General features: G+C 40.2%; 2 protein-coding genes across 2 annotated transcripts; one reads left to right on the forward strand and one right to left on the reverse strand.

Moving 5' to 3' along the window:
* Positions 1-2,765: 2,765 nt before the first annotated feature.
* On the reverse strand, positions 2,766-3,542 carry LOC148210369 (uncharacterized). Its single transcript, XM_088126301.1, has 2 exons — positions 3,339-3,542; positions 2,766-3,293 (listed from the first exon to the last, which is right to left on the reverse strand). Exons 1-2 carry the CDS (start codon positions 3,540-3,542, stop codon positions 2,766-2,768), a joined length of 732 nt encoding a protein of 243 aa, XP_087982427.1.
* Positions 3,543-20,654: 17,112 nt separating this feature from the next.
* On the forward strand, positions 20,655-21,918 carry LOC111025241 (S-adenosyl-L-methionine-dependent methyltransferases superfamily protein). The gene has a single exon (XM_022303082.2). The coding sequence runs from the start codon at positions 20,815-20,817 to the stop codon at positions 21,769-21,771; it is 957 nt and encodes a 318-aa protein (XP_022158774.1). The 5' UTR covers positions 20,655-20,814; the 3' UTR covers positions 21,772-21,918.
* The last annotated feature ends 3,666 nt before the right edge of the window (positions 21,919-25,584 follow it).

The raw sequence follows: 25,584 nt of genomic DNA on the forward strand, positions 1-25,584 counted from the left end.
TCCGAGCTTGCGACAAAAGTCTTTGAACTTGGCTTTGTCAAATTGCTTGCCATTGTCTGTCACGATGGCATTAGGTATGCCGAAGTGGCACACAACGTTTGTCCAGATGAAGCTTGTGACCCTATGTAACGCCCCGAGTCCCTCGGGTTAGTTAGTCTCGAATCAGGAGATTTTCATTTAATTTTAAATTAAACTTTAATTAAATTTATATATATCGAGCTCTGTGTGGTTGGTTTTATCTTAAGTTGGGATGGGTTTCTTTTCTCTTGAGCTTGGTTATGTTGGGCTTTTTGGGTTGCTTTGGTTTTAAAACAAAGGAAAAGAAAATTAATAAAAAGAAAAGAAAACAAATCTAGGGTTTCATCTCTTTCTCCTATCCCACCCCTCTAGCCGCCACATCCCCCTTCTCTATTTTCCGGTAGCCCGTACCCCTCCTCCGACGACGACGGCAGCAGCGACGCATCCTAGGCAGCAGCGTGAACCTTCAAGCCGGCGATCGGCGACCCAGCCCCCACGGCGGTGTTCTCTCTCGACGGTGGCGACCATTGCAGCAGGCACGGCTTCTTTTCGGCGTCGTTGGTAGCAGCAGCTGCGGCAGGTGGCGGGGGGTAGCAGGTCGCGCGATTTTCTTTTTCCTCCGGAAACGTGTTCTGCGCGAACGGCCCAACGTTCTCCACGAACTCCGGCGATCTGCAAGGACCCAGATCTGCCAACACCGGTTTCCTGCAGCGTTCCTCGCGGCGGCGCACGACGAACGGATCAGATCCACGGCAGCCTCGACGACCTGCTGCTAGACCTCATTCTCCGACGAACAGAAACTCCGGCGGCCACGAACGGCGACGATCCCTCAGTATCGAGCAAAAACAGCCACTCGAGTAACAAAACCAGCGGCGGGATTCGTGCGTTACAGCAGCGTTTTTAGGACGTTTGGCGGTGACCCACATCCGTTCGAAGCCCGATTTAGGCTACCCACACCTTGGCGAGCTAGATCTAAGTTACCCACACCTATACGAAGTCAATTTTGTGTTAATGAGTCATTTGAACCCTCTTAGAATTGATTTCGAAGGTTGAATAGTATATGTAACTTGCTGTTTTTTTTCTGTTTTAGTGCCTAGGTGTGAAATCGACGCAAAACTTAGGGGCGCGGTTGTGAGTAAGAGACAAGGGGCGTGTGCGTGCGTTAATGTGTGCTAGTTGGTCTCTAATATGCTGTTTCGTGATGTTTAATATTGATTTTTATACGCTATTGTGCTAGGTAACTCTCGTTTGTGTTAATCTATATACTTGGTGTAGTGTTAAATATTCGTCGGTGATAATGGTGGAATTTTGTCTTGCTAAACTGCTGAAAATTGTTGTGGGATGATGTATGTTTACAAAGGATGCACGTTAAAATAGAATTATTGTGATTATGCTTTCTTATGATGTGGGTGTGCTTGTATAGTTTATATAAATGTTCATTTATGATGTGAGTGTGCTGGTTGAGCATATATAAACGTTTTTTTATGTTGCGAACGTGCTGGTCTGAGTCATATTAGTTTCTTATGAGATGTGGGTGTAATAGAAGCATATTTTCGGACCCTGTTCGCAGGCTAGGGGTTGATGTGGAGTTGGTTATGATAAGGAACGTTGGATTCTTGGGGAAAGTGAATGGGTGAGTGTCAGGGCCTCAGGTATAAATGGTCGGGGGCTGATACGTCACTAATTAAGTATCGAGGCCTCGGGTAAAAATGGTCGAGGGTCGATGCGAGGAGTCTTTTTGGAAGGAAAACTATTGGGGCCTTGGGTAAAAATGGTCAAGGGCCGATAGATGGTGAAGTCATCGGGGCCTTGGGTAAAAATGGTCGAGGGCCGATGCAGTAGTGTCGGAGCTCTGGGTAAAAATGGTCAAGGGCCGACTCTACACGAAGGAGTTAGCTGTGGAAGGCTAGGATAGCTGTGATAAGCGTAGAGGTGCTTGAGATGTTAGGGAGACTCGAGGTTGGTAACTAATTTGTTCATGGTTGTGGTTGTCGCCGAATCTGATAGAGTGTGTCTATGTTTGATTGCATAATGTGATGAAGAGCATGACTATGAATGTTTCATGATTTTGTTTGGGCATGATGTTTATGTGTTGTTGGTGAGGGCTACTTACGGAGTATATTTTATATACTCACCCCCCCCCCCCTCTACAATTATTGTTTCAGGTGAAGGATTCGTTGGCGACCATGGTGATGAGACGGAGGAGACATGACGCGCGAGGACCATAGGCTGCATAGTTACTTTTGCTTAGCTTAGGTTTAGATGGTTAAGACCTTATGGTTTGGTCAATAAACTATTTGTTCTTATTTGAATAATTGGGAGGTTCCCACTCGTTGTCTACTTTATTTCGGAATAGATGTTTATTTTAGTTTTCTTCCATTCATTGAGTTTGCCTAGTTGGAATAATAAAGTTGCCTCATGAGGTTGTCCACGGATGATGTTTGATTTATATTCTATAGAGTTGATTCATTGGTAAATTGATGAGAGTTGAAGCTTTATTTTATATAATTATTTCACAGGGAGTTGTCATCTCGTGTTTGGTGTTAAGTTTAGACAGGTGGGTAGTTAACGTGACCTAGAAGTGTGTGGGAAGTTCTGGGGCGTTACACCCTATCCTCCGTGATTGTCGAGAATGCTTCAGCCTCGGCCCACTTGGTGAAGTAATCTACTGCAACGATTGCGTACTTGGTTTGTCCCTTGCCCAACGGGAAGGGTCCGATAAGGTCAACTCTCCATTGTGCAAAGGGTCATGGTGCCGAGATCGGAGTCAGCAGCTTGGCAGGCTGGTGGACGAGGTTTGCAAAGCGCTGACAGTTGTCACATGCCTTTACGAACTCCTTTGCATATCGATCCATCGTGGGCCAGTAGTAGCCTTGACGAACGACTTTTGCCGACAAAGATCTAGCCCCTGAATCGTTACCACAGACACTCTCATGAACTTCCTTAAGAACATATTGTCCATCTTCTTTGGAAATACACTTGAGGAGGGGCAAGGAAAAGTCGCGCCAGTACAAGGTTCCATCTCGGAGCAAGTACCGAGTTGCTTTCCTTGTCATTTTCTTGGTTTCTCTTGGGTCTACTGGCACCTTTCCCCCCAAGAAGTCTTTTATCGGCTCCATCCACGACGGGGGGTGGGAGTCTATCTCCATCATGTCTGACTCCAAAATAGAGGGATTGTCCAAAATTTCCCCGGGGACCAACCTCGCCAGATCGGTTTCGTATGCTGACGCTAATTTGGCCAAGGCGTCGGCATTGGAGTTTTGTGACCTTGGAATCTAACTAATTTCATAGGCTTGGAAGTAGGCAAGGTGCGACCTGACCTTTCCAAGGTACTTCTCCATCCGAGGGTCTTTTGTCTGATAATCTTCCTTGATCTGATTCACTATTAGTTGTGAATCACTGAAAATTAGAAGATGGGTGGCCCCCAGTCCTCTTGCCATGCCCAGTCCGGCCAGCAGGGCCTCGTACTCGGCCTCATTTTTCGAAGTACGAAAGTTGAAGCGCAGGGCGTACTCAAAACGCATGCCATCCGGGGCGAGGAGGAGCACACCTGCTCTGCACCCTTTCTCATTCGAAGATCCATCTACGTACACCGCCCATGGCTGGTGGGCGCGGAGGTTTTAGTTGGTAGAGGAGTGAGCTCGGATATAAAGTCTGCAACGAATTGTCCTTTCATAGCCGTTCGGGGCTCGAACTGGATGTCATACTCGTTTAACTCTACGGCCAACTTCATTAAACATTCCGACGTTTCTGGCTTGTAGAAAACCTGCTTCAAGGGAACGTTGGTGAGCACGGTCACGGTATGAGCTTGGAAGTACGGTCTTAGTCTTCGTGTCGAGCTGACCAAGGCTAGACCAAGCTTCTCCATCTGGGGATACCTTGTCTCAGCCTCGGTCATGGCTTTGCTCGTGTAATAGATAGGGCTATGCCGCATTCCATCTTGCTTAACCAGGACCGAGTTGACCGCATTCTTTGAAACAACCAAGTACAGGTGTAATTTGTCTTCTGGCATTGGCTTTGCGAGTAATGGTGCTGAGGAGAAGTAGCCCTTGAGTTTTTCGAAAGCGGCCTCACACTCGTCTATCCACTCGAATGGCCCCTTCGTCCTTAGCACCTTGAAGAAGGGAATGCACTTGTCGGTAGACTTGGAGACGAACCGGTTGAGAGCAACGATTCTCCCATTAAGGCATTGTAGCTGCTTAAGGGTCTTTGGCGCCTGCATCTCGAGAATGACCTTTATCTTTTCTGGATTGGCCTCAATTCCACGGTTATTCACCATGAATCCAAGGAACTTGCCGGATGAAACTTCAAATGCACACTTGGCAGGGTTTTTGATACTTTCTGAGTACCCTAAAGGCCTTGGTCAGGTCTGCCAGGTGCAATCTTGACTGTTTGCTCTTAACCAGCATATCATCCACATAGACTTCCATGTTGCGTCCGATCTGGGTGGCGAACATCTTGTTTACCATCCTCTGATATGTCGCCCCCGCATTCTTTAGACCGAAGGCATGACCTTGTAACAATACAAACCCTGATCGGTTATGAAAGTAGTGTGGGCTTGATCTGGCTCATGCATTTTTATTTGGTTGTACCCTGAGTAGGAGTCCATAAACGTGAGCAGCTCGTGCCCGACCGTGGCGTCCACAAGCTGGTCGATCTTCCAAAGTGGAAAACAATCTTTTGGACATGCCTTGTTAAGATTGGTGAAATCTACGCACATTCTCCATTTTCCGTTAGATTTTTTAACTAGGACAACGTTAAAGAGCCACTCGGGATACAAAATTTCTTTTATGTATTCTGCTTTTAAAAGTTTGTTCACTTCCTCAAAAATTACATCACTCCTCTCCTTATTTACAGGTCTTCTTTTCTGTTTGACAGGTCGGAATGATGGATCAATGTTGAGGCGATGAACCATTATTTTGGATCGATGCCTGGCATGTCTCGTGAGACCATGCAAACACATCCGAGTTCGCCCTGAGGAAGGAGATGAGCTCTTCCATGTCCGCTGCCCCCCGCTTGGTGCCTATGCTCACTTGTTTATCCGGGCTGAGCAGGGAGACAAGCTCCGGCTCTTCAGTAGGCGCAGCTACCTCACGTTGAACGACCTTGGGCAGCTCGTCCTCAAGAGCTTGAACTGCCGGTCTTGGAGGTTTTCCCACATCTTCTTGGGCACAAACTACTGATCCCTTTAGTGTTGAGGTATAGCACTCACGGGACGATTTCTGTTCTCCTCAGACTATGCCAACCCCATTGACTGTAGAGTACTTCATGGCCTGGTGCAGAGTCGATGGGATGGCACGTAGCAAATGGATGATGGGTCGTCCAAATATGACGTTGTAGGCCGACCTACCATCTACCACCACGAACTCAGCCATCTGAGTGACTTGGGTGTCACCTTGGCCAAGAGTGATGGGAAGATCTGTGCAACCTTCCGGGGTGACAAACTCACCTGCAAATCCCACTAAAGGGGTTGGGCTCTTCTTAAGCTGTGCCCTGGTCCACCCCAGTGTCAGGTACGTGGTGAAGGACAAGATGTTGGCGGAGGCGCCCCCATCCACTAGAACCCTCCTGACCTGGATATGATCTATCATTGGTGAGATCACTCAAGCGTCATTGTGGGGCAAGTGTACCCCTTCTAGATCGGAGTCAGAGAAAAAGATAGGGCAGGTCGGTGTCTGCTCGCGAGACTTCTCGACGTGCTTCCCTGACTAACTCCTTTCTTTTATTTCCAGACTGGCCCCCACTAAGGCCGCCAAAAATGGTGTTGATGACCGCAGGTCGGTCATCCCTCCGAGGTGGCGTTCTTGAACGTTTCCTCTCTTCTTTCTTACTTGCCGAGCTGGAGCCCGGCTTGCCAACATACTTCTTGAAGTAGCCATCTTGAATCAGGTCTTCAATCTGGCGCTTCAACTCCCAACAATTCGTGGTATCATGACCGTGATCGCGATGAAAACGGCAGTACCTGTCTTTATTACGCTTCTCTAGGTCTCCTCTAAGCTTATCAGGTCGCTTGAGGAGTTTTTCCAAACCAGTCTTCTCGATATTGGTTAAAATTTCGAAGATCGGAATGGTTGTTGGGGCATACCGCTCATACGGCCCCCTCCGACTCGAGTCCGAGTCGGACCTCCTGTAGTCAGTTCGTCCTTGAGAAGATGACCCTTTGTCCTTAAACTTTGAGTCAAACTTTCCCTTTTCTTGGGCTCCTGATTTTTTCTGGTCGGACCTCTTGTCTGTTCGGCCTAATTTGGTTCTGAGTAGTTCCTGCCCGTCTATAACCTTCTTGGCCTTCTGCAAGACCTCAGCGAAGGTTGACGGTGCTTCCTCACCCAACTTGACCGTCAAAGTCTCATCGGCCAGGCTAGTGAGGAAGTAGCACAAGGCCGAATCATCGAAGCAATGCGCAACCTTGAGCTCCTCCTCTTGAAAACGGGTCACGTACTCCCTTAAAGTCTCGCTTTCTTTCTATTGGATGGTGGCGAGATGAGTGGCTATTTTCCTGTCATAGTGCCTGGAAGGGAATTGACTGATGAACTCTTTTCTCAGCTGACTGTAGGTCGACATCGATCTTGCCGGCAGCCTTCGATACTAGAGCCGAGCGCTCCCTGTGAGAGCGATCTGGAAAGCTCGGCATTTAATGGCGTCTGATACCGCTTGGAAGTCCATGAGGCCTTTGAAGACCTCAACATAGTCCTTCGGGTCCTTAGACTCGTCATAAGGCTTCATGGCGGGCGTTTTAAATTTTGGAGGAATATGGGCCTCCAAGACATCCGAAGTGAATGGCGACTCGCCCATCTCGCCATCATCGAACGGGTTTTCCTTTCTTTTGCACTTAGCCTTAAGTGCTTCGACCTGCTCGTCGAACCGGTGCTTCATCAGGTCGAACTCTTCTCGGATAATCATGGCCTCCGGTGTTAAAGGCTTGTACTTTGATTGAGCCTTGAGGACGGAGTTGGAGTACTCTCGAGAGCAAGACGGAGAGACCCCCAGCCCCGTAGGGCTTTCTTCTTCTTATCAACGAGGTGCTTCCTAAGATCATTATCTCGCAAGCTATAGATGACCCCTTCGTTATTGGCGATGGGCTCGCGACCAGCAGGATAGAGGGATGGATCTTGATCCTCCCCATCCTCATGCATGTCGTCCCCGTCTAGAACTATGAAAGGAGTTTTTGTTCGGTTAGCCCGCGTCATCTCGGTATACATCTTCTCCATGGTGCGCACTCGATTACGCATGTCATCTAACTCCCGTTGGAGGGTAGCCAGGACTTCAGGGTCTGCGGTTGGGGCAGCCCTTCTGGAGGTCTTTTTTGAGGTCCTACCTCAACCTCGGTTGGCTTTTGAAGGTCTAGGGTGAGCATGAGGTAGTTCCTGATTCGCGTGGCGAACAGATCTCCGCGGCAGATCTCCCTCTTGCCCTACTCAGACTTGGTCCTGCCATTGTCAGCGTTCAAACCTCTCCATTCTGTCGTATTGACAGAGTTCGCTGGCTGCACCATTCTCGGATCACCTTTTTTGGTTAATGGAATGACTTGAAATGTCGTTCCCACAGACGACGCCAAATGTTTATGCAAGAATTTGCACAACGGTTCTTTTTAATTGTTATGTTGGTAAGTTTTGATATGTTTAGTTGTTTGTGTTAATTTGATGAGTTTAGTATTTATGTTTATGAGAAGTTTAGTTGTTATGTTCATAGGTTTTGATAAATTTTAGTTGTTTATGTTTCATTATGTGCATGATAAGTTTAGTTGTTATGCTCGTAAATTTGGATAACTTGAGTTGTTTATGTTCATAAGTTTTGATAAATTTAGTTGTTAGGCTCCTAAGTTTAAATAACTTGAATTGTTTATGTTTATAAGTTGTTAATTATTTTTTAAATTTATGAATAACTTGAGTTGTTTATGTTCATAAGTTGTTATGTTTATAGTTTGGATAACTTGAGTTTTAAGTTGTTAATGTTTGTAAGTTTGTATAACTTGAGTTGTTTATGTTAATAAGTTTGGACAATCGATAGTAATTATCTTTGTACATTTGGATAACTTGAGTTCTTTAGATTGGTTGATTTTATGAGTTTAGTGCTTAATTTTGTTCCTTTGAACGGTTGGAAATGCGACCAAAGTCTCACATTAGCTAAATAAGAAAAATGTCATGGATAAATAAATATGAGACAATATCTTCATTGAAATTAGGCATTTTGAGCCAATGCAAAAGCAAAGTCGTGAGGATTATGCCCAAAACAAATCATTGTGGTCCCAAACATAATGAGTTTAGTTGTTTATGTTCATTTGAGTATATGTTATTTTACTTCAAATTCCTAATTCTCTTACATTGTTTTATTTCTTCTTAGACGTCAAAGTCAATGCATCGAATGGCTTCGGGTACAATTTGCTTTATGGATTCAAAGAACTAGGCGACAATGTTGTGCTTGACGAACACAATAATATTGTGTTATATATGTGACGTTATACTTATGTTGTGTAGATTTTAGATTCTGTTGACTTGAGATTATGGTAAGAAAATGGTCAAACTATATTTAGATTCTAGACTTGTTATTTTTCATGGCTTATGATACTACTTTTGAAGATGTGGTTTTTTTTTTTTGGTTCAAATGTGAGATTATTTTTGTTCATTTAGTTTGTTTTATGTTTAATGATGAGTAACCTGTACAAGATCCATAAGATAAATTGGGAAAATGGAAGCCCAAAAGCCCAAACACACGTGGCTTGAGTGGAGATCCCTCATTTTGCTGGAAAGTGAGCACAGTGATTACAACAACGAGGGCAAAAGAGAAAGCAAGAGACTGGATTTCCAAAATCCAACTCAACTCATCTCCCCTAGTTTGCAAATCTCCTTGGATCAAATGAATGGCCAACAAAGAGTCCGATTCAACCTCAAGACGCAGGCAATTCAAAGAGCGAGCAAAATGCAGACCTTCTAACAAGCTTCAGATTTCAGCGTTTGCGAAAGATGAGAAGCTTTTGCCGACACCAAAAATCCTCTTGAGTCTCGAACAGCCATGCCCAAGCCCGTGGACATGGCTTCGACAAGCCGCATCCATATTTAATTTCATGCAATCGGCAGATGGAGGACTCCAGCGCTCAGGGGACACCGGTTGAGAAACAAACCCAGCTTGCGATAAAGGTAAATTCCGAGCTTGAGCTTGAAGAAAGATTGAAAAAATGTGCTAATCTAGTCGCTCTTAACTTCAGGAGGGGGAATTGTGCAGCCATGAAGCAGCGAGTTTCGGTCACCCCCGGATCGCCCAACAGGTAATCCCCGCAAGACTCTTCTCATTCGATGTAAAAGTGTGGATGGTATTTTGCCAGAAATCCATGAAATTGATCCTTTGTAACTAGTGCTTGTAGTTACTTCATTGAATGATCTCCTTTGTAACTATTGCTTGTAGTTACTTCATTACACTTGAGATGCATATATAATTTGTAATCACTTTTAACGCTATAGTTCCCTCTGTTGTCATAGTGCCACAGCCAAGCATCCGGAATTTACACGGGTTTACTCATTAAATTGAGACTTGGGTTATTTTTTAAATAATAAATCATTTTTAGCAATGCTTTATTTAATGTCAATAAATATAGCAATTTTGGGTGAAATATATTAGTTTTAGCAATGCTAAAAAATCATTTTAAGATTGAAAATGAAAATTCCATTTTAGCAAAGTTGATGCCGATTTTTGGGTGAGGTTCGTGCGTAGGTGCCACTCGGGTGCTACATATGCCTTCGTCTATGCTAATCTCATACTTGCACATATATAAAGCTTACACTAGTGTGGTGGTGTGTCAAATGCACTATGACCCCTAAGTTATAACTCAGGTAGGAAAAATGGGTATGGAGCAGGAAGTAGAAATCTCAATGTTGAGAGTGTGCACCGAATCCTCAGGGAGTGTTATGTAGAAAAAATGCAGCTTACTTTTCCTTAGGGTGGTCTTTTTCTTTATATATGAGATTGGAAATGGTGTGAGGAGGAGTTCTACACTCCATTGGGCATCTATAGGGGAAAGGTATGTTACGTCAAGAGTCTGCAAGGATCACCAACATCCTTTGTCCCCTACTGTCGCGCAAGTGAGAGGCTTGGCGGCGTCCTGTGTAGTCCTCAGTGGCATACAGGGCGTGTCAGTGCCCTCCCTATTGGTTGTCCATCATATAAGGTCCTTAGGAGCGCTCAGTCCTATTGCTAGTATGCTCGAATTCTTTCCAGTGCGCTTAGCCATGTCAGGTTGGTTTCCTAACCCGACCAAAATGGCTTAGTTGGCCTTTTGATGCGTGGTGATTCGTTTTTTCCCAATAACGAGCAACATTCTAAAACATTGCAAAACATAAATTTAAGAAGTGTCACTAAGAGGTAATTTATTCGCTAATTAAACCAATCTTTTGTCACAAGTTACACGTTGTTAAAGATTTACTCCAACAACATTTTTATAGGACTTGCTGAAAATTTGTTATTATCAATCAGGGTGCATCAATAACGCATCTACTTTCGTCGCAAATATTTAAGAAGAGAGAATATAAGCGTTGCTAAAACTTTTAACTACATTCTTTTACATGTCATTGAAAGTGAATTTTCTTACAAGGACGTAGGATTTTCAACTTAAAATGATTGATTTATTTACATAAGATTATCAAGAATATAATTAATCAATTATTAAACAGCAATAATTAATCAATACATAAGAAAGCTTGTTTTAATTAACATTTTGTTTTCTAAGGCTCATATTGACAAAATCCTGCATTATTCAAGAATGGTGGTTGGATATTTTTTTTAATTAATTATTATAATAAATTAATAATATCTTAGGCTGTCGTGAAAGGGTTGAATATAAGAAATTAGGAAATAGAGAATGGAGGAAGATGATTGTGATATTATACCAGACATCATTATTGGTTAAGAATCCATGTTGCTTCCTCAAGAATTGAAAAAGGAAAAAGAAATTATATTACGAAATTAATCAAAATTAGTTGGTGGTTCTCCACTAATGTGATGAACAATAGTTAAATCAATACATTTTTTAGTAATTCTATTTTCTTAGAAAAGAAAATAAATGTCAAATCCAATATAGCTCGACGATAATTGACATATATTTCCCCGTCCCACATATACTTAAGAAAAAAAAAGTTTAAAAGATAAGATTTTATTTTTTATTTTGTTAATTAAAGGACTATTTTATAACTATTTTATTATCAGTTTTATAAAATTATGCTTGTTTCTATATAATTATTCTACCTATCTTAAAAACAAATTTTAATTTTTAACCAAATTCTAAAAATATAAACATGTTTTTGAAAGAAAAAAAACCGTTTCATCACGTGGTTTTCTAGTTTTAGTTTTTTGTGTTTGATTTTTGAAAAACATATTTATTTGATAACTAATTTAAATTTTTTGTTTTATAGTTTTTAAAACGTTTTTTTAACTAAAAAGATAGTTTTTAAAAATTATATTTTTTTAAAATCTCATTTTTCCTTCTTTAAGGTTGAACTCCCTTTTTCTAGCATATTTCTCTCCGACAAGAGTTTTTCTCACTCTTAAATTTGTTCCTGCTTTAATTTATCTCTCTATCTCTAAAATATTTACTATTATTCTCTTCCAAAATTTTCATCTATTTCTAACTATTTCTTTTTTTCTCACTTTTCTCAACATAAAAATTTCATATTTTATAGGATGTTTCCCTCTCAAATTTCACATTTTCTAACATTTTTTTCTCCTTTTGATCTATTTATTCTATAAGAAATACATCTTCCACTTTTTTTTCTATCTAATTTTTTTCTGGTTCAATTTTCTTCCACTATAACACTTATTTATTTATTTATTTATTTTCTGTAACAAGTATATTTCAAACTTTTCTCGGTCTAAATTTTTTTCTCACTATAATTTTTTTCCTTTCTCATTTTGTTTTTGTTTTTCTAACCTGTTTTTTTGCTTTCAACTTTACTCTCTCTAGACTTTTTTATTTGTGTGTTTAACTTTTTTCTAACTAATTTTTTTTTCTAACTTTTATTCATCTTAATTTTTTTCTTTTATCTCTCTAAAATTTACTATATTTAAAATTTCTCTTTCAAAAGTTTTATTATATCTCTCTAAACTTTTATTTTCATGTCCTACATTAGGGATGAAAAAAATTCTTGTAGAATCGGGTCCGTACTCTAAGAATAAGGAATGCATTTCCCACCATGTCTTGAACCAGTCCTGAATCTATTTTTCAAGTAAGTAATATATATTTTATTAACTGATTTACTATACCTTATGAAAAAAAATTACATGTTTTTTAACACTAATTATTTATACGAGTAAATAATAACTTTCAGTAAAATATATATAAACTATATATATTTACAACTTTTTATTTTTTAAATTATAAAAATAAATAAAATCAATTATTAAATCTGTAATTTTTTTGGGTGAAGATCATCATCACTAAATGAGGATTCTTCAACTTGGACCTCTATTCCCGAAATTAGTGAACGAAATAGACAAAGGATCAGTCAACAACAACGCTTCGGCAACTGCCATCCGAGCACACGCCTCCTGAACACCCTTATGAATAGGAAGACCGTCTCCTTGGAATAACAGCACCCATAGAAAACACAAGAGGGCAATGATAAGAAACGCCCCACTCTCGAACCTGGAGCTCAAAAATAGGAATAAAGTCAAATCACGTCGAATTGACCAGAATACCATCAAGACGCTTCAGCATCAAATCGACCTCTAAATACTTATTCGTCCAAGTAAAATCAAGGCCCGGACACATGAGGCTCAACAAGATCACCCTGAAGCAACATCTCGTCAAACCACACCATTTCTATCAAATCAGGATTACCACCCAAAACCTCCAAAGAATGATGAATAGCATTAGAGTCACCCATGACCACTCCAGGGTAGACCATGACGAACAAATAGAAATGAAAGACTCCCATAGAGAGCCTGCTCAGAAGGGGAACTCGTTGCATAAACACAAAGAACCTAAATCATTTAAGAGATTTACCATTTTTCCTTTTGTCATCCTCTACAAGTAATAGTGATACGATTCATAAATTTTAAGAGATGTCTCAAAGAGATAGTTTGAGTGGCTTGGGATTTCAAGAAATATTCTTGAGGTCTTAGATTCAAGTCACATAAAACGCAACTCCACAAAACAATGACTCCTTGCGTATATACGGGTATGAGGATAGTCCGTATACCCCAAGTATAGAGGCAAAATTACCAAAACATCGTGGACTTCTAGATAATAAATAAAAAGAAAAAAAAATTAAGAGATTCAACAACTAGGGAGATCAATCATCAACTTTGAGATTGTCATAGCCATGAGCTCCCTACATCCTAATATTGCATATATAGAAATTAATGACGAAAAATCATGATACGGAGTCAAAAAGTTGAAATTTGCAAGGACAAATGTGTCCGTTTTCTTCCTTACAGGGGTAAATAAGTCAACTTGAAGATACTAAAACTTGTAAGTTCGAAATATTAAAAACACATGCCACCCTTTCGTCTTTATACACACAAAAAAAGGAGAAAAGAAAAAAGGGGTTCAACATGTTAGTTGACTTTTGATTTTTTAATTTTTATTTTTATAAACAGTTGATTCGGCGTATTTTATCTTGACGTTTTGTTACATAATTTTTTATACTAAAATATTAGCCTATATTAAAGTGTACCTCTCGTTACTTTATATTAATTTTTTTATTATACATAATGAAGAGGATATTCCTTTTAGATTAAAATTCAACTTAATCTATTTTTTATGTACAAGACATAACTTGCTATCCAACAATCTAAAACCTTTTATTTAATTCTTTATCTCACTAATTAATAAATTTACAATGAGCAAATTAATCGCCACTCCTAATTTTATTCTACACAAATTATGTAATAGACAAAACACATATTTCATACTAACATAGTTTAATATATATTTTTTTTTATTTAAGCAACAAACTTTAGTAATTTAACTTCATGTCACATAAGATTATTGATTAAACAGGTTAATTAACAATTGATAATCAAGTCTAAAATTAATAATAATAAATTAAAATATAAAAATTTTGATAAATAAGCCAACATAGTTAATTGGTTAAGACATATATCTCCCGTAGGAGGTGATTTTTTATCTCAAACGTGGCACGTTATTATTGGAGGAAAGAAGCACACGTGGCCTTGAGTCCATGAAGTCATGTTTCATCAGCTCTATATTAAGGTTTACTACCGAGCATATGCTCTTTATGGTCGAACTCGACTAAGATCTCCTCTGACCTCGTTCCCATTCTTTGGTTGAGCCAACTTGGATGTGTATTGCTCAACCATATGTTCCATAGACTTTACGATAGTACGCCACGATTTACGGTAACCTTAAAGAGCTGTTGAGACCTTCTCAGGAATCCTGTCGAAGACTTCACCTATATACAGAGACCATTTGCTCCTACCTCAGGTACGCAAATGCTGTATTTCTCTCTCAAATACAGCTCGGATTCTTCCTAACATGAGCGTCAGAGTGTTTTTTTGTCTTGCAGGTCTTTTGTTCGGCAAATTTCAGCTCATCATCCATGTCATTCTCTAGTCCGAGTCGAGGTTCACAAGCATGGTCATTTTTATGATCAAACATTTGGTGTTGTCTGTAGGGAGGGACAATTTCTTTCAAGTCATTCCCTACCAAGCCTCAACTGAGCAATGACAATCCCAACTCGTTCCTACTTGTCTCGCACTCCCACCCTTACTCGCAAGCATGACAATGCTCGCCGCACCTATAACTGCATGACCTACTCTCATATTGTCGGGACCTCAAGGGACAACATTCAGACTCACCAAGTTTGCGATCAACGTCCCGCTAGAAACCACCCCACCGTTGGAGGTCGGGGGGAGAGGGGCTGAACCAACAGCCCTCTAGTGGATCCTCCATAGCCTCAGAATCCCCTAGCACCCAAGAATAGGGAGGATCAGTTCCCTCCTTTGCCAGCTCAGCAAAAACTTCCCCCACGCAGCTAACTGATTCGAGATTGGGGCATACCTGCACTCACTCTAGGAATAGTGTCGACCTTCCGATCGACTCGACCATTGTCGCCAACGCCATCACCGACATCGCTGAGGTGAAGGCATGCCTTACAGCTATGGAGCAAGGCGAAGGGGAGTCCACCCCATTGATTCACCATGACCCGAGGAAGGGGAAGGGGCCAGCTGACCTGAGTCCTCAGGCGCCCTGCAGGAGGGATCCGCATTGGAACGCTACCACTTGCTCCGCAGCGTAGTGTGGAGATACTCTCCCCACTCAGTGGGGCTGCCTGTGGCCATTCCGATCGCCATCATGCAAACCCACGCCCTTGGGTCAGACTACACAGGGATTAGCCCGAAGTGTCCATGGCTAGCCATGACTTACGTGGAGTACTCCAGGTACGCCACACAAATCGTGACACCCTGCGACGTAGGAGGAACTGCCTTAGAGACTTAAGACACCGCATCGACAAAAGGGTGAGAAGCGAAGAGGTCGATGGCCATCGAGTCTCATCTCTAGGCGAATACAACATTCGATCCAAGGTGGACCAGCTGAAGAAGATCATGCAAAAAGAGATCCAGGATCTCAAGAAGCAGTATAAAGCCCTAGACCAGGTGGATTTCTCCGAGCCGGAAGAACCACCATTCACTTAGAAGATCCTCAACGAGCCGATCCCCCACAAGTTCAAAGCCCCAACAATGAGCCTGTATGATGAGTCGGGAAACCCTGTCTCATAAGTGGAGATTTTCGAGGGTAAGATGGAAGTCGTAGCAACGAGAGACGTGATTAAATGCAGCGCTTTCCAGATTGCTCTAGATGGTCAGCTCGACTTTAGTACAAACAAGACAAGCTGATCTGGTCAAATAAGGATGACAAGAGGGAACTATTGGGTTTAGTGCCCTAAGCTCATGAGTTTGTAATTTATAAATATTTTATTTATTATTAATAAAAGTTATTTTATTATTTCTTTGCATTACTCGTATTCCAATAAACTAAGATCCAATGTTATTTAATGTAATTGGAACAATATACATTTGATCTACCGTTTATATTCAATATACTGTGTATATATTTGATATATAGTGTATATACAATATATATTCGATATACAAGTCTGGAATAATATATATTTGATATATAGTATATATTTAATACACGGTGTATATATGCGATATATACTATATATAGAGTATATATTTGATTTACAAGTGGATAATGTTCCAGTAATAACCTAAATGGTCTATAGTACATGGATAAGGTTGGGTACCTTATCATCGTAACACTATGGATACAGTCCGCTTTGTAATAGTAATAGTTATTAACGACTTTATCCAGGTCGTTCATGTAGAGACATGTGAGTGAGGATATCCTATACAATGAGTTTGTATAAGATCGGATCGCAAAATAATTAATCATTGACTTTAACACTGTTAGTCAATAGATTGTTATCTCATAGGATGACTAGGTAACTTGATCTTAATCCTAAGCGAGTTATGGACTCCTGCCTATAAGGGATCGTCCTTTGATTTGTATGAGTGAGAGTGACCCGGTTTACCGATTCAATAATCTTACCATTTTAGGGAAGAGACCGAGTGGGGAGCTTGGAATATAACTACGCAATATAGAATTCACTCCTTCCCAATTTTAGTGGAGTAGATGAGTGTTCCCTTACATACTGACTCCAGAACTTGAACAAGGGGCCCCACCCTCTCACTGGCCCGAGAGAGACTTCCGGTTATTAGTCGGACCATAACCGAGTTGTTCACTAGAGGAGCATTAGTATTTAAGGAGCAAGATGTAACTCAGGGGTAAAACGGTAATTTGACCCAGCTAGAGTTACGAGCACTCGTAAAGGATTGACTTGCCGTTAATGGTTGTACATTCTTGGACACAAAAATATTATATAGTGAGAAGAGTGCAGCTATGGTCTTTAGTGGAGTGACTCGCATTTAACGAATGTTGATTAACTTGAGTAATGAGTTTGACTGATTAATCTCACATTATTAAAGCTTCTGATCTGCAGGTCCATTACATCCCCTTGCTAGCTCACAACGGGTAAAACAAGGATAAAAAATTATGAAATAATTTGAAATGTTCAAATTATATAAGGGAAGGTATATAATGTATATTGATACATTATATAAATATATGTTAATTTTGGATAAAGATTCAAAATCAATACTATGTATTTTGAGAGTGAGGCTTAATGTTATGGGTGAGAAAAATCCGTATTTTCTACATTGGGAATTCAAAAAAAGAAAATATCCTTATGGTCTTGAGATTTCCCTTCGATTTAGGAGAAGATATCATATATAAAAAAGATAAGATATCTTGATGGTTTTAGGATTTTCCTCTATAAATATAATATTAAGCTGAACCCTAAAGGAACGCTAAAAAATCTCTTAACTCTCTTACTCTCTCAATCCCTTACAATTGGATCCCAAAATCCACATTCTCGATTGAGAGACTTAGCAAGGAAGGTCAAGTGGTGTTGTCTCATTAGGTTTACACAAAGAAAGTCTTCAAAGGTAAAATCCAACATTCTTCCCTATTTTATATTTTTCTGTGTTTTAAATTTTCAAAAGAAATTCAAGAATGCATTCTACTGCTTCCGCTCCAGGATTCACATCCCTTCAAATGTAATATTATAAAATTGAACGTATAGTTGAGTAGTTACTTATGACATTGTCTCTACCTCCTCTAAGAAGTTGTAGGTTCAAATCCACTCTCGTATTTGTAATGCATGTAATATTCTTTAAAAAAAATTTAAATAATTTACTAGTTTTAGAATTTGCTATATTTTTAATATGATATATTTATAAATTATAATTATGTTTTTTTTAAAAAAAATACATGTAAAATTAAGAATAAGTGACAAGTGAACTTTATATGCCTAGTTTATGTTACTTTTTGAGTGGTTACTGCACACACTTTCATGATTTCTCTGATGATATAGACTGCTTCATTAGGGATTAGACTATTTGAGGAGGGGGAGTGAGTAACTGTGTCGGTACAACTTGCCCTCATGTGGGATATAGTGTGTAACTATCTTTGGAGTAGACGTTCTTCTGCACAATCGTCAGGACTTCATTGTCTTGCAAGAGAGGACTATGGGATCCGTCTAGGTGGGCGCATTTCCCTCGTCCTGGTTTAATTCTATGACTTCCTGTTTTGAGATACTCCATTGGATTAGTACTTCCATGGTGACTGCCCGTGGCAGGTTGGTTTCGTATGTCGTGGCAATCCATGCCACAACGTCTACATATGAATTTTGGAATCATAGGACCTGCTTGATTTCCCATTTAAACAAGGTGCTAAGTATAGGCTTCTTATCTTGGACAAGTAAGTTGACATTCTTTCCTCTTTTACTTTATATTCATCCAAGATTTGTTTAACGATCAATAAGGAGTGGTAGAGTATCTACAAGTGTCGGACGCCAACTTCACTTGCCACACTTAGGCCTGCTATTAACACCTCGTACTCAGCTTTGTTGTTAGAAGCTTCAAAGGAGAACCGTTGTGCGTATTCAAAGAGTTCGATATTAGGTGACGTGAGTAAGAGACCCGCGCCACAACCGCTCTCATTGGATGACCTATCTAGGAATAGAGGCTAGGGAAGGCTTCCTCGGTGCGAGCTTTTGGGGTCCTTATTGGTCACAGTTTCGTCCGGTGTCATCTCAGCTATCGCTTGTGTCCTTCACGTTCTCAGCCTTCCGAATGCTTTAGGTTTCTACAGTATTTGCTTCGAGAAGCTCATTAGAACCGTTACCTTATGGGCTTAGAAGTAGGGCCACAGTATTGATGCTGAAATGACTAGGGCAAGCACAAGCTTCTCCACTTGTGGATACCGCGTCTTTGCCTCGAGAATCATCTTTCTAGTATAATATATACGGCTTGGCAGGAATCCTTTTTTTGACGAGTGTTGAGCTTATAGTAGTGTTATACGTGGCAAGGTACAAGTAGAGATTGGTGCGAAGGTCTGGCTTAGGAGGGGCATCATTGTGAGATATTCCTTTCGTTGGGTGAAGGCGCTCTTGCTATCGTCAGTTGACTCGTACTTATGCCTTTCCTCATGATTTTGAAGAATGGGAGGCACTTGTCAATAGCTCAGGATACGAAGCGATTAAGGGCATCTATCTTACTTCTTACGCTTTGTAGTTGCTCCAAGTGTTTGGGCGATTCCATTTCGACGACCATCAGTATTTTGTCGAGGTTCGCTTCCATCCTGTGGTGATGGACAATGAAGTCGAGGAAGTTTCCCAAGGTGATGCTGATGGTGCACTTGTTAAGGTTTGTCTTCATGTTATACCTTCTAAATATGTCAAAGGCTTCGTTGAGGTCTGCCTCATATTGGCTAGCTTCTCTACTTTTTACAAACATGTCATATACGTACACCTTCATGTGCTTCGGCCTATTTGTTTGACAAACATCTTATCCACAATCCTCTAATGAATGACCCATTGTTTTTCAGGCTGAAGGGCATTACTCTGCAACGGTAGAGCTCATGGTCCAGGACGTGCATCCTGATCTTGTTTTAGCTGAAGTACATGTCCATAATCGTAAGCATCTCATGGTGAACTGTTGCATCGACCAGCTAGTTTATATAGGGAGGGGGAAGCTATCCATGGGGCAAGCCCTTGTTTTGGTTCGTGAATTCGACCCAACTTTCATTGGCCTTTTTTACAATGATAATGTTGGAGGACTAATGTGGCCGGTAGTGTACTTCATGTATAAAGTCGACCTTGAAAAGTTGCTCGACCTTTGCCGCGATAGCCCCGCTCTGCACTGCGTCTACAGAGTGTTGTTTTTGCTTTATGGACTTGTGTTTGAGGTCAACGTTAAGCTTGTTCACTTAATGACCTTCATATCAATTCTAAGCATGTCTTCGTGCGATCATGCAAATACGTATGCATTATTTTTCAGGAAATTTGTGACGCTTTGCCTCTGGTCAATCCCCAACTTCTCCTGGATGTTAAATTTTCTATCTTCAGTTAGGAGAAGATAAGGCGCTCCAGTTCTTTAATGGGAGAGCTTCTTTGGTCCTCATCCCTCTGGGTCGGGGCCCCTTGAGGGGAAGCTCTTCTGCGAGTGCGTTCTCTTGTGGCACCATTTCTTTGATTGGACGAGTAGCCCATTCGTGTATCATTTCTAATCGTTAATGTTTGAGAGGTAAAGTTAATTGGCTGTCAACTCGCTCTCCTCATAGACGGTGCCAATTGTTGATGCCGATTTTTGGGCAACTGCCACGTAAGTGTCACGGAGGTGCCATATACGTCTTCATCTCGAAGCTGTACATTACCTACCATCATAAATCTAGAGAATGATATTTGTACACACAAACTACAATATCACGCAACGATGGGTACATTGAGGAAGTGCAACACCACAAGGTCATATTAATAACCACCACCCTTTAAATGAAGTGATATGCGAATCCCCTCCCCACCCATGCTAAAAAGAAAAAATAAAAGAAAAAGTCTGTTTTGTCCTCCTATTACATATGGTAGAAACCAAAAGCACCATGGTCCATAAAAGAGAGAAAATGAAATAAGAAAATGACATGCAGCGTGTGAGCAAGAGATTCGGTAGATAGCCTATAATTTGAATAATCAATATATAATTTTTATCCATAATTTATTGTGAAACTTGTGTGTATATATATTCGACGACTTTTCATCTTCTTATCCAAATGACCATAAAGTCGAACATTTGCAGCCCAGAGTTTGTTAATCACATCACATCATCATCTCTAACACGCCTCCAAAATTCAACCCTCAGCCCCCGCCGCCGCCGCCGGCCGGCCGGAACATGAGGGACGACAAATTCCCCCACCAACACCACCGCCGCCGCAACGCCGCCATTGCCCTCCTCAAGCTCGCCGCCTGCCTCATCATCCTCTCGCTAACATACGCGCTCGGTTACTTATCATCGTCCGCTACGACGCCGTTTTCATCCTCTCCTCCCCATCACAATAATATTCCTTCTCTTCCCACACCGGTTCTGCTGGATACACCCACCGCCGACACCGTCGCCACCGCCGCCACCGCCGTCGAGCAATTCCGCGTTAGAACGCTCTGCTCCCCACCGCTCCCTCACCACCTAGTTCGCTCCACAATTCTCCAAAAACTCTTCAACGGGACCTCCCCGTTCCGCGACTTCCCTCCCCATCACGTGCGCCACCTCCTCCACCCAAAGCGCATCAAGGGCTGGGGCTCCAACGGCGCCGTTTTCGAGAACCTCGTCCGCCAAGTCAGGCCCCGCCTCATAATCGAGGTCGGCTCCTTCCTCGGAGCCTCCGCGATCCACATGGCGAGTCTCACTCGCCAACTTGGCCTCCCCACTCAGATCCTCTGCGTCGACGATTTCCGCGGCTGGCCCGGCTTCCTCGACCGGTTCTCCGAACTCTTTATGGTCCACGGCGACGTTTCGCTGCTGTACCAGTTTATGCAGAACGTGGTGGCCTCGAACGCGTCCGGTTCGGTCCTGCCGTTGCCGTTCTCGACCGGGTCGGTTCTGGATAGCCTGTGCGAGTGGGGAGTGTACGGGGACTTGATTGAGGTGGATGCGGGTCATGATTTTAACTCGGCCTGGTCCGACATAAACCGGGCATACCGGATCCTCCGACCCGGCGGGGTTTTGTTCGGCCACGATTATTTTACTGCCGCGGATAATAGAGGGGTGAGACGGGCAGTTAATTTATTTGCACAGATTAATCGCCTCAAAGTCAAAGTCGATGGTCAACACTGGGTTCTTGTTTCTGATTAACACTCCATTTTTTTTATTATTTTTTTAATGTAAAATTTGGGAACATACTTATGAATGAGCTCTGTAAATTGGTTGTAAATTTGAAGCCATTTTAATTAACTCCAAGTCCAAGCTGTTTGAGAATAATAACAACACATTTCTTTATTATTTTATTTTATTTTTCAACTAATCAAAATTATTTGTCAACTTTGATAAGTTCCTCTACCAAGTCTGAGAGCTATTAAGGGGATCTGATTGGACCCTCAATTAATAAGCTTCAATGTCATTGAATTACCTAATTGATCAACTTTTTAATTAATTAATTTCAAGGTTATTGAACTAAAATTTTTAGATTATTTGTAGTCTTGGTGATTTGAGGTCTACAATTTTCATTAAAATTTATTTATTATATTCTTGTTTTGATCACCGTGAAAAGAGCTTTCCAAGAAATAAAATTTTACATTGATCCGATCCTTGCTAATACTTATAAACTCTCTTTTAAACGAGAATTATTTATGCTACATGCTCAAGAATTTAAGTCAACTTTCGTGAGCATATATATATCTCTAGGATCTACATATAGTAAAATTTGGTGCCAAATTAAAGCTTATTGAATTAGCTTTCCAACAGTCCATGATTCATTGAATTTCATTACGTATTGTGAAAGTTATGTGTCTTTTAATACACATTGCTCATGCTGGAAACTGTTGTGGCCAACACTGAACTAGCATCCAGCTACTTCGATTTGATTTTTGTTGCTAATCATTGCTTTGAATATAGCCAAATTGGGTACTATTTTAAAGGTCTTTCAAGGAGCTTTCCAATTCATTGAAGGATGTCCAATCCAAAAACTTGCCATTATCTGGAGCTTGACAATTGGAGTGGAACCAAATTTGACCAGCCCACTCTAAATAAGGTTATTTTTCACAACTTTTTATTTCCTTTGATATTAGTACTTTCCTTTTCAACATAATTTCTATGAATCATCCAAATAAAATAGTCACACAATTTGATCAAGATTTTGACCAAGTCTGTGAAGCTTGACTTAACCAAGGTTTGACTCGGTGGACGACCTAACGTACAAGCAAGTAGAAGACCTGCAAAAAAGAGGTAGCACTCCGATACTCAAGTCAGTAACTGGCTAATCTATACTTGGGAGAGAATATAGTTTCGCGTACCAAAATCTGAGGCGTCTTCTCTATTCGCTTTACGTTTTCGCCGCGAGAGTCCTCTAGCGACCTTATTCCAACGACTAGGTTGGCGACAAATAATTTTTCGTCATTGGACAACTTTAGCAATGAAAATATTTCATTACTGAAACCAATTTTTCTAGTAGTGGAGATGTTTCTATTTATATGCGAAGATTCTAACCAAACTTCCGACAAGCCTCCAATGGTTTTCTGACAGTCCGAGAATCGCAGCGTCTGTTATCATGGATTGTGTTGGAGTTAAGTTCCCGAAAGAGTATCGTTTAATTGGCTTGGCTGATATCTCTGGCGACCGATGTAGAGATTGGAGCTCGACTCGGCGCTCGCATCTTAGGTGACCGAGGTAGGAGATATAAATCAGCTCGTCTTCTAAGTGACTTACAACCTGCATCTTTAGTAGATCGGCTCAGTCTCTTTAGAAAGGTCCGAGGTACAGTTACTTCAGTGTGTAGATCTTCATGCCGACTCATCATCATCACCATATTAGATGGTGACATGTGGTCGTTGGTGAAAGATCACCTCTAACGCACATCTAGAATTTTATGTCAAAAGGGGTATAAAAACATATAAATATAATGAAAAAAATATCAATTTTAAGCATAGACTAATGTATAACAATTTACCATTTATACTTGGATAAATGTTGTAATCTCACCTTGAACTTGAGAAAGTGTTGTTGGAGCTCGCAAAGGTGGGGAGGAACCCTAAATATTCATTAAAATCATTATCACCACAAAGGTTACAAAGTAAGAAAAGTAGGCTTTTTTTATGGCCAACATAAGAAACCTTAATACACTTAAACTAACTAAAGAAGCTTATAACTCCTAAAGCCAAGTAAACTTAGAGCTAATAAAACACTTAGAAGTCATTTATTTTTCAGGAATGTAGACACTTGGAATTTTAGAAGTCTAGCACTTTCAGATAGTCACGTTTGTTTTGTAGGAAAATTTATAAGGATATCTGCGAATATTTAGATAGTCACGTTTATTTTGCAGGATTTATTGTTGGGAATATGTTAAATTTATAGAATTTTCCAAAAATGCCCTTACAAAAATTCATATAATTTATACATTCATTTAATATAATAGATTTATTTGAATTAATTCAATATTTTATTTTTATTCATTTAATATAATAGATTTATTTGAATTAATTCAATATTTTATTTTTTATATATTATTTTGTTGACTATTAGTTTAATATGAATTTCATTTTCAATTTTAATATTTTTCTCAAAAGACAATTGTTATTGGATAGAAGAATGAAGCTCACGAAGCGATAGAAGGGGAGCTTAGGTCGGGAGAGAAGTGCACGAAGAGGTAAGACTCGAAGCCTGTCGACCTGAGCCGACCCGGGTCGATTGCGGCCAGCCCATGGCTGGCGCCGAAGCGTTCTCGGCCATTGTTTATCCTTTCTCGACCCCTACGCGGCCCAATCCGACTCTACCTTGACCTAACCTTGGATTTCGCATTTGGTCCAATACGAAATGCACGAGCCCTAGAAGTCCAAATTTAGGGCACAGTAGGATTTGATTTAGGTGATTCCTAAAGAAGGGAGGATGAGACTCCTATAAATAAAGGGGGAAGCCAAACCCGAAAGGCATGCTCACAATAGCCTACACTATATACTCAATTACTCTAATCCTAACTTAAGCATCAGAGCCTGTGTGACACCAAAGCCACACCAAACTTAGTGCTGTTATGTTTTGCAGGTCTTATCGTTCTCTCTATTTTTGAAGATTGGTACAAATTTGGTGGAGTTCCAGGAGGCCAAATTTCTGCATCTAACAACAATCATATAATTAGTGTTATCTTGGGTGAAATTTATTTATCTTATGATCGCATTAATTTTTATTAAGAGGAATAATTTCACAGGTATGTCGGTCATAAAAAAATTTTGTTTTAAAATTATATATTTACGATAATAAACATTGTTAATAATATAATTCCTTTAAAATATTAAAAATAAATGGAGATATTATATAATTTAATTTAATTGTATTTTGTTTTATATGTAAATGTAATGTACAAATATACTTATTTTCATAAAGTTGTTGATTAGATGATGAGTATATTAATTTATTTAAATTATAAATTTAATAATATAATAAATATTTTTTGGAGGAAAAAATAAAGAAAATTGATGAAAGAAAAAATAAAAGAAATGAAGTGAAAAAATGTAAAGAGTGGATCCCTCAACACGAGAATCTTGGAAAATCATGTTTCAAAAAGCATCCAAAACTTGTTAGATAACTACCATATGGGCATCTTAGCATACCAAGCTCGAGTATCTTACATTTCCATAAAACAAATGTGGGAATCTAGATGCATGTCTAGTAAGAATCTCGAATTCTCATGAAACAAACGATCATTTAATAGCATCTTAGAGACTATAATAGGGTGGGATTAAGGGGTTTTTTTTTTAATATTATTGTAAATGAAACTTATTTTAAAAATATAGTTGTTTAATTAAAAATATTAAAAATATTGTAGATTTTGAAACTTATTTAAAAAATATTGTAGTTTTAAAAAACTAAAGGTTGATCGTCTCTTCAAGAGACAACCATTTAGACGTGGTGCCACGCGGGCGCCACGTAATTTTTTTAAAAAATTTGAACGTGGTCGAC

Source organism: Momordica charantia (assembly GCF_013281855.1).
Source record: "Momordica charantia cultivar OHB3-1 chromosome 7 unlocalized genomic scaffold, Mcharantia_2.0 BLBB01000007.1, whole genome shotgun sequence".
NCBI classification, from domain to species: domain Eukaryota; kingdom Viridiplantae; phylum Streptophyta; class Magnoliopsida; order Cucurbitales; family Cucurbitaceae; genus Momordica; species Momordica charantia.

What these genes read in the sequence shown, in the direction of transcription:
- LOC148210369 (XM_088126301.1), bottom strand. Translation starts at nt 3,542, where the DNA reads ATGCGTTTTGAGTACGCCCTGCGCTTCAACTTTCGTACTTCGAAAAAT. An exon ending in TGGAGAAGTACCTTGGAAAG is followed by an intron (nt 3,294 to 3,338) that starts GTCAGGTCGCAC and finishes GAAATTAGTTAG; the next exon opens with ATTCCAAGGTCACAAAACTC.
- LOC111025241 (XM_022303082.2), top strand. Translation starts at nt 20,815, where the DNA reads ATGAGGGACGACAAATTCCCCCACCAACACCACCGCCGCCGCAACGCC.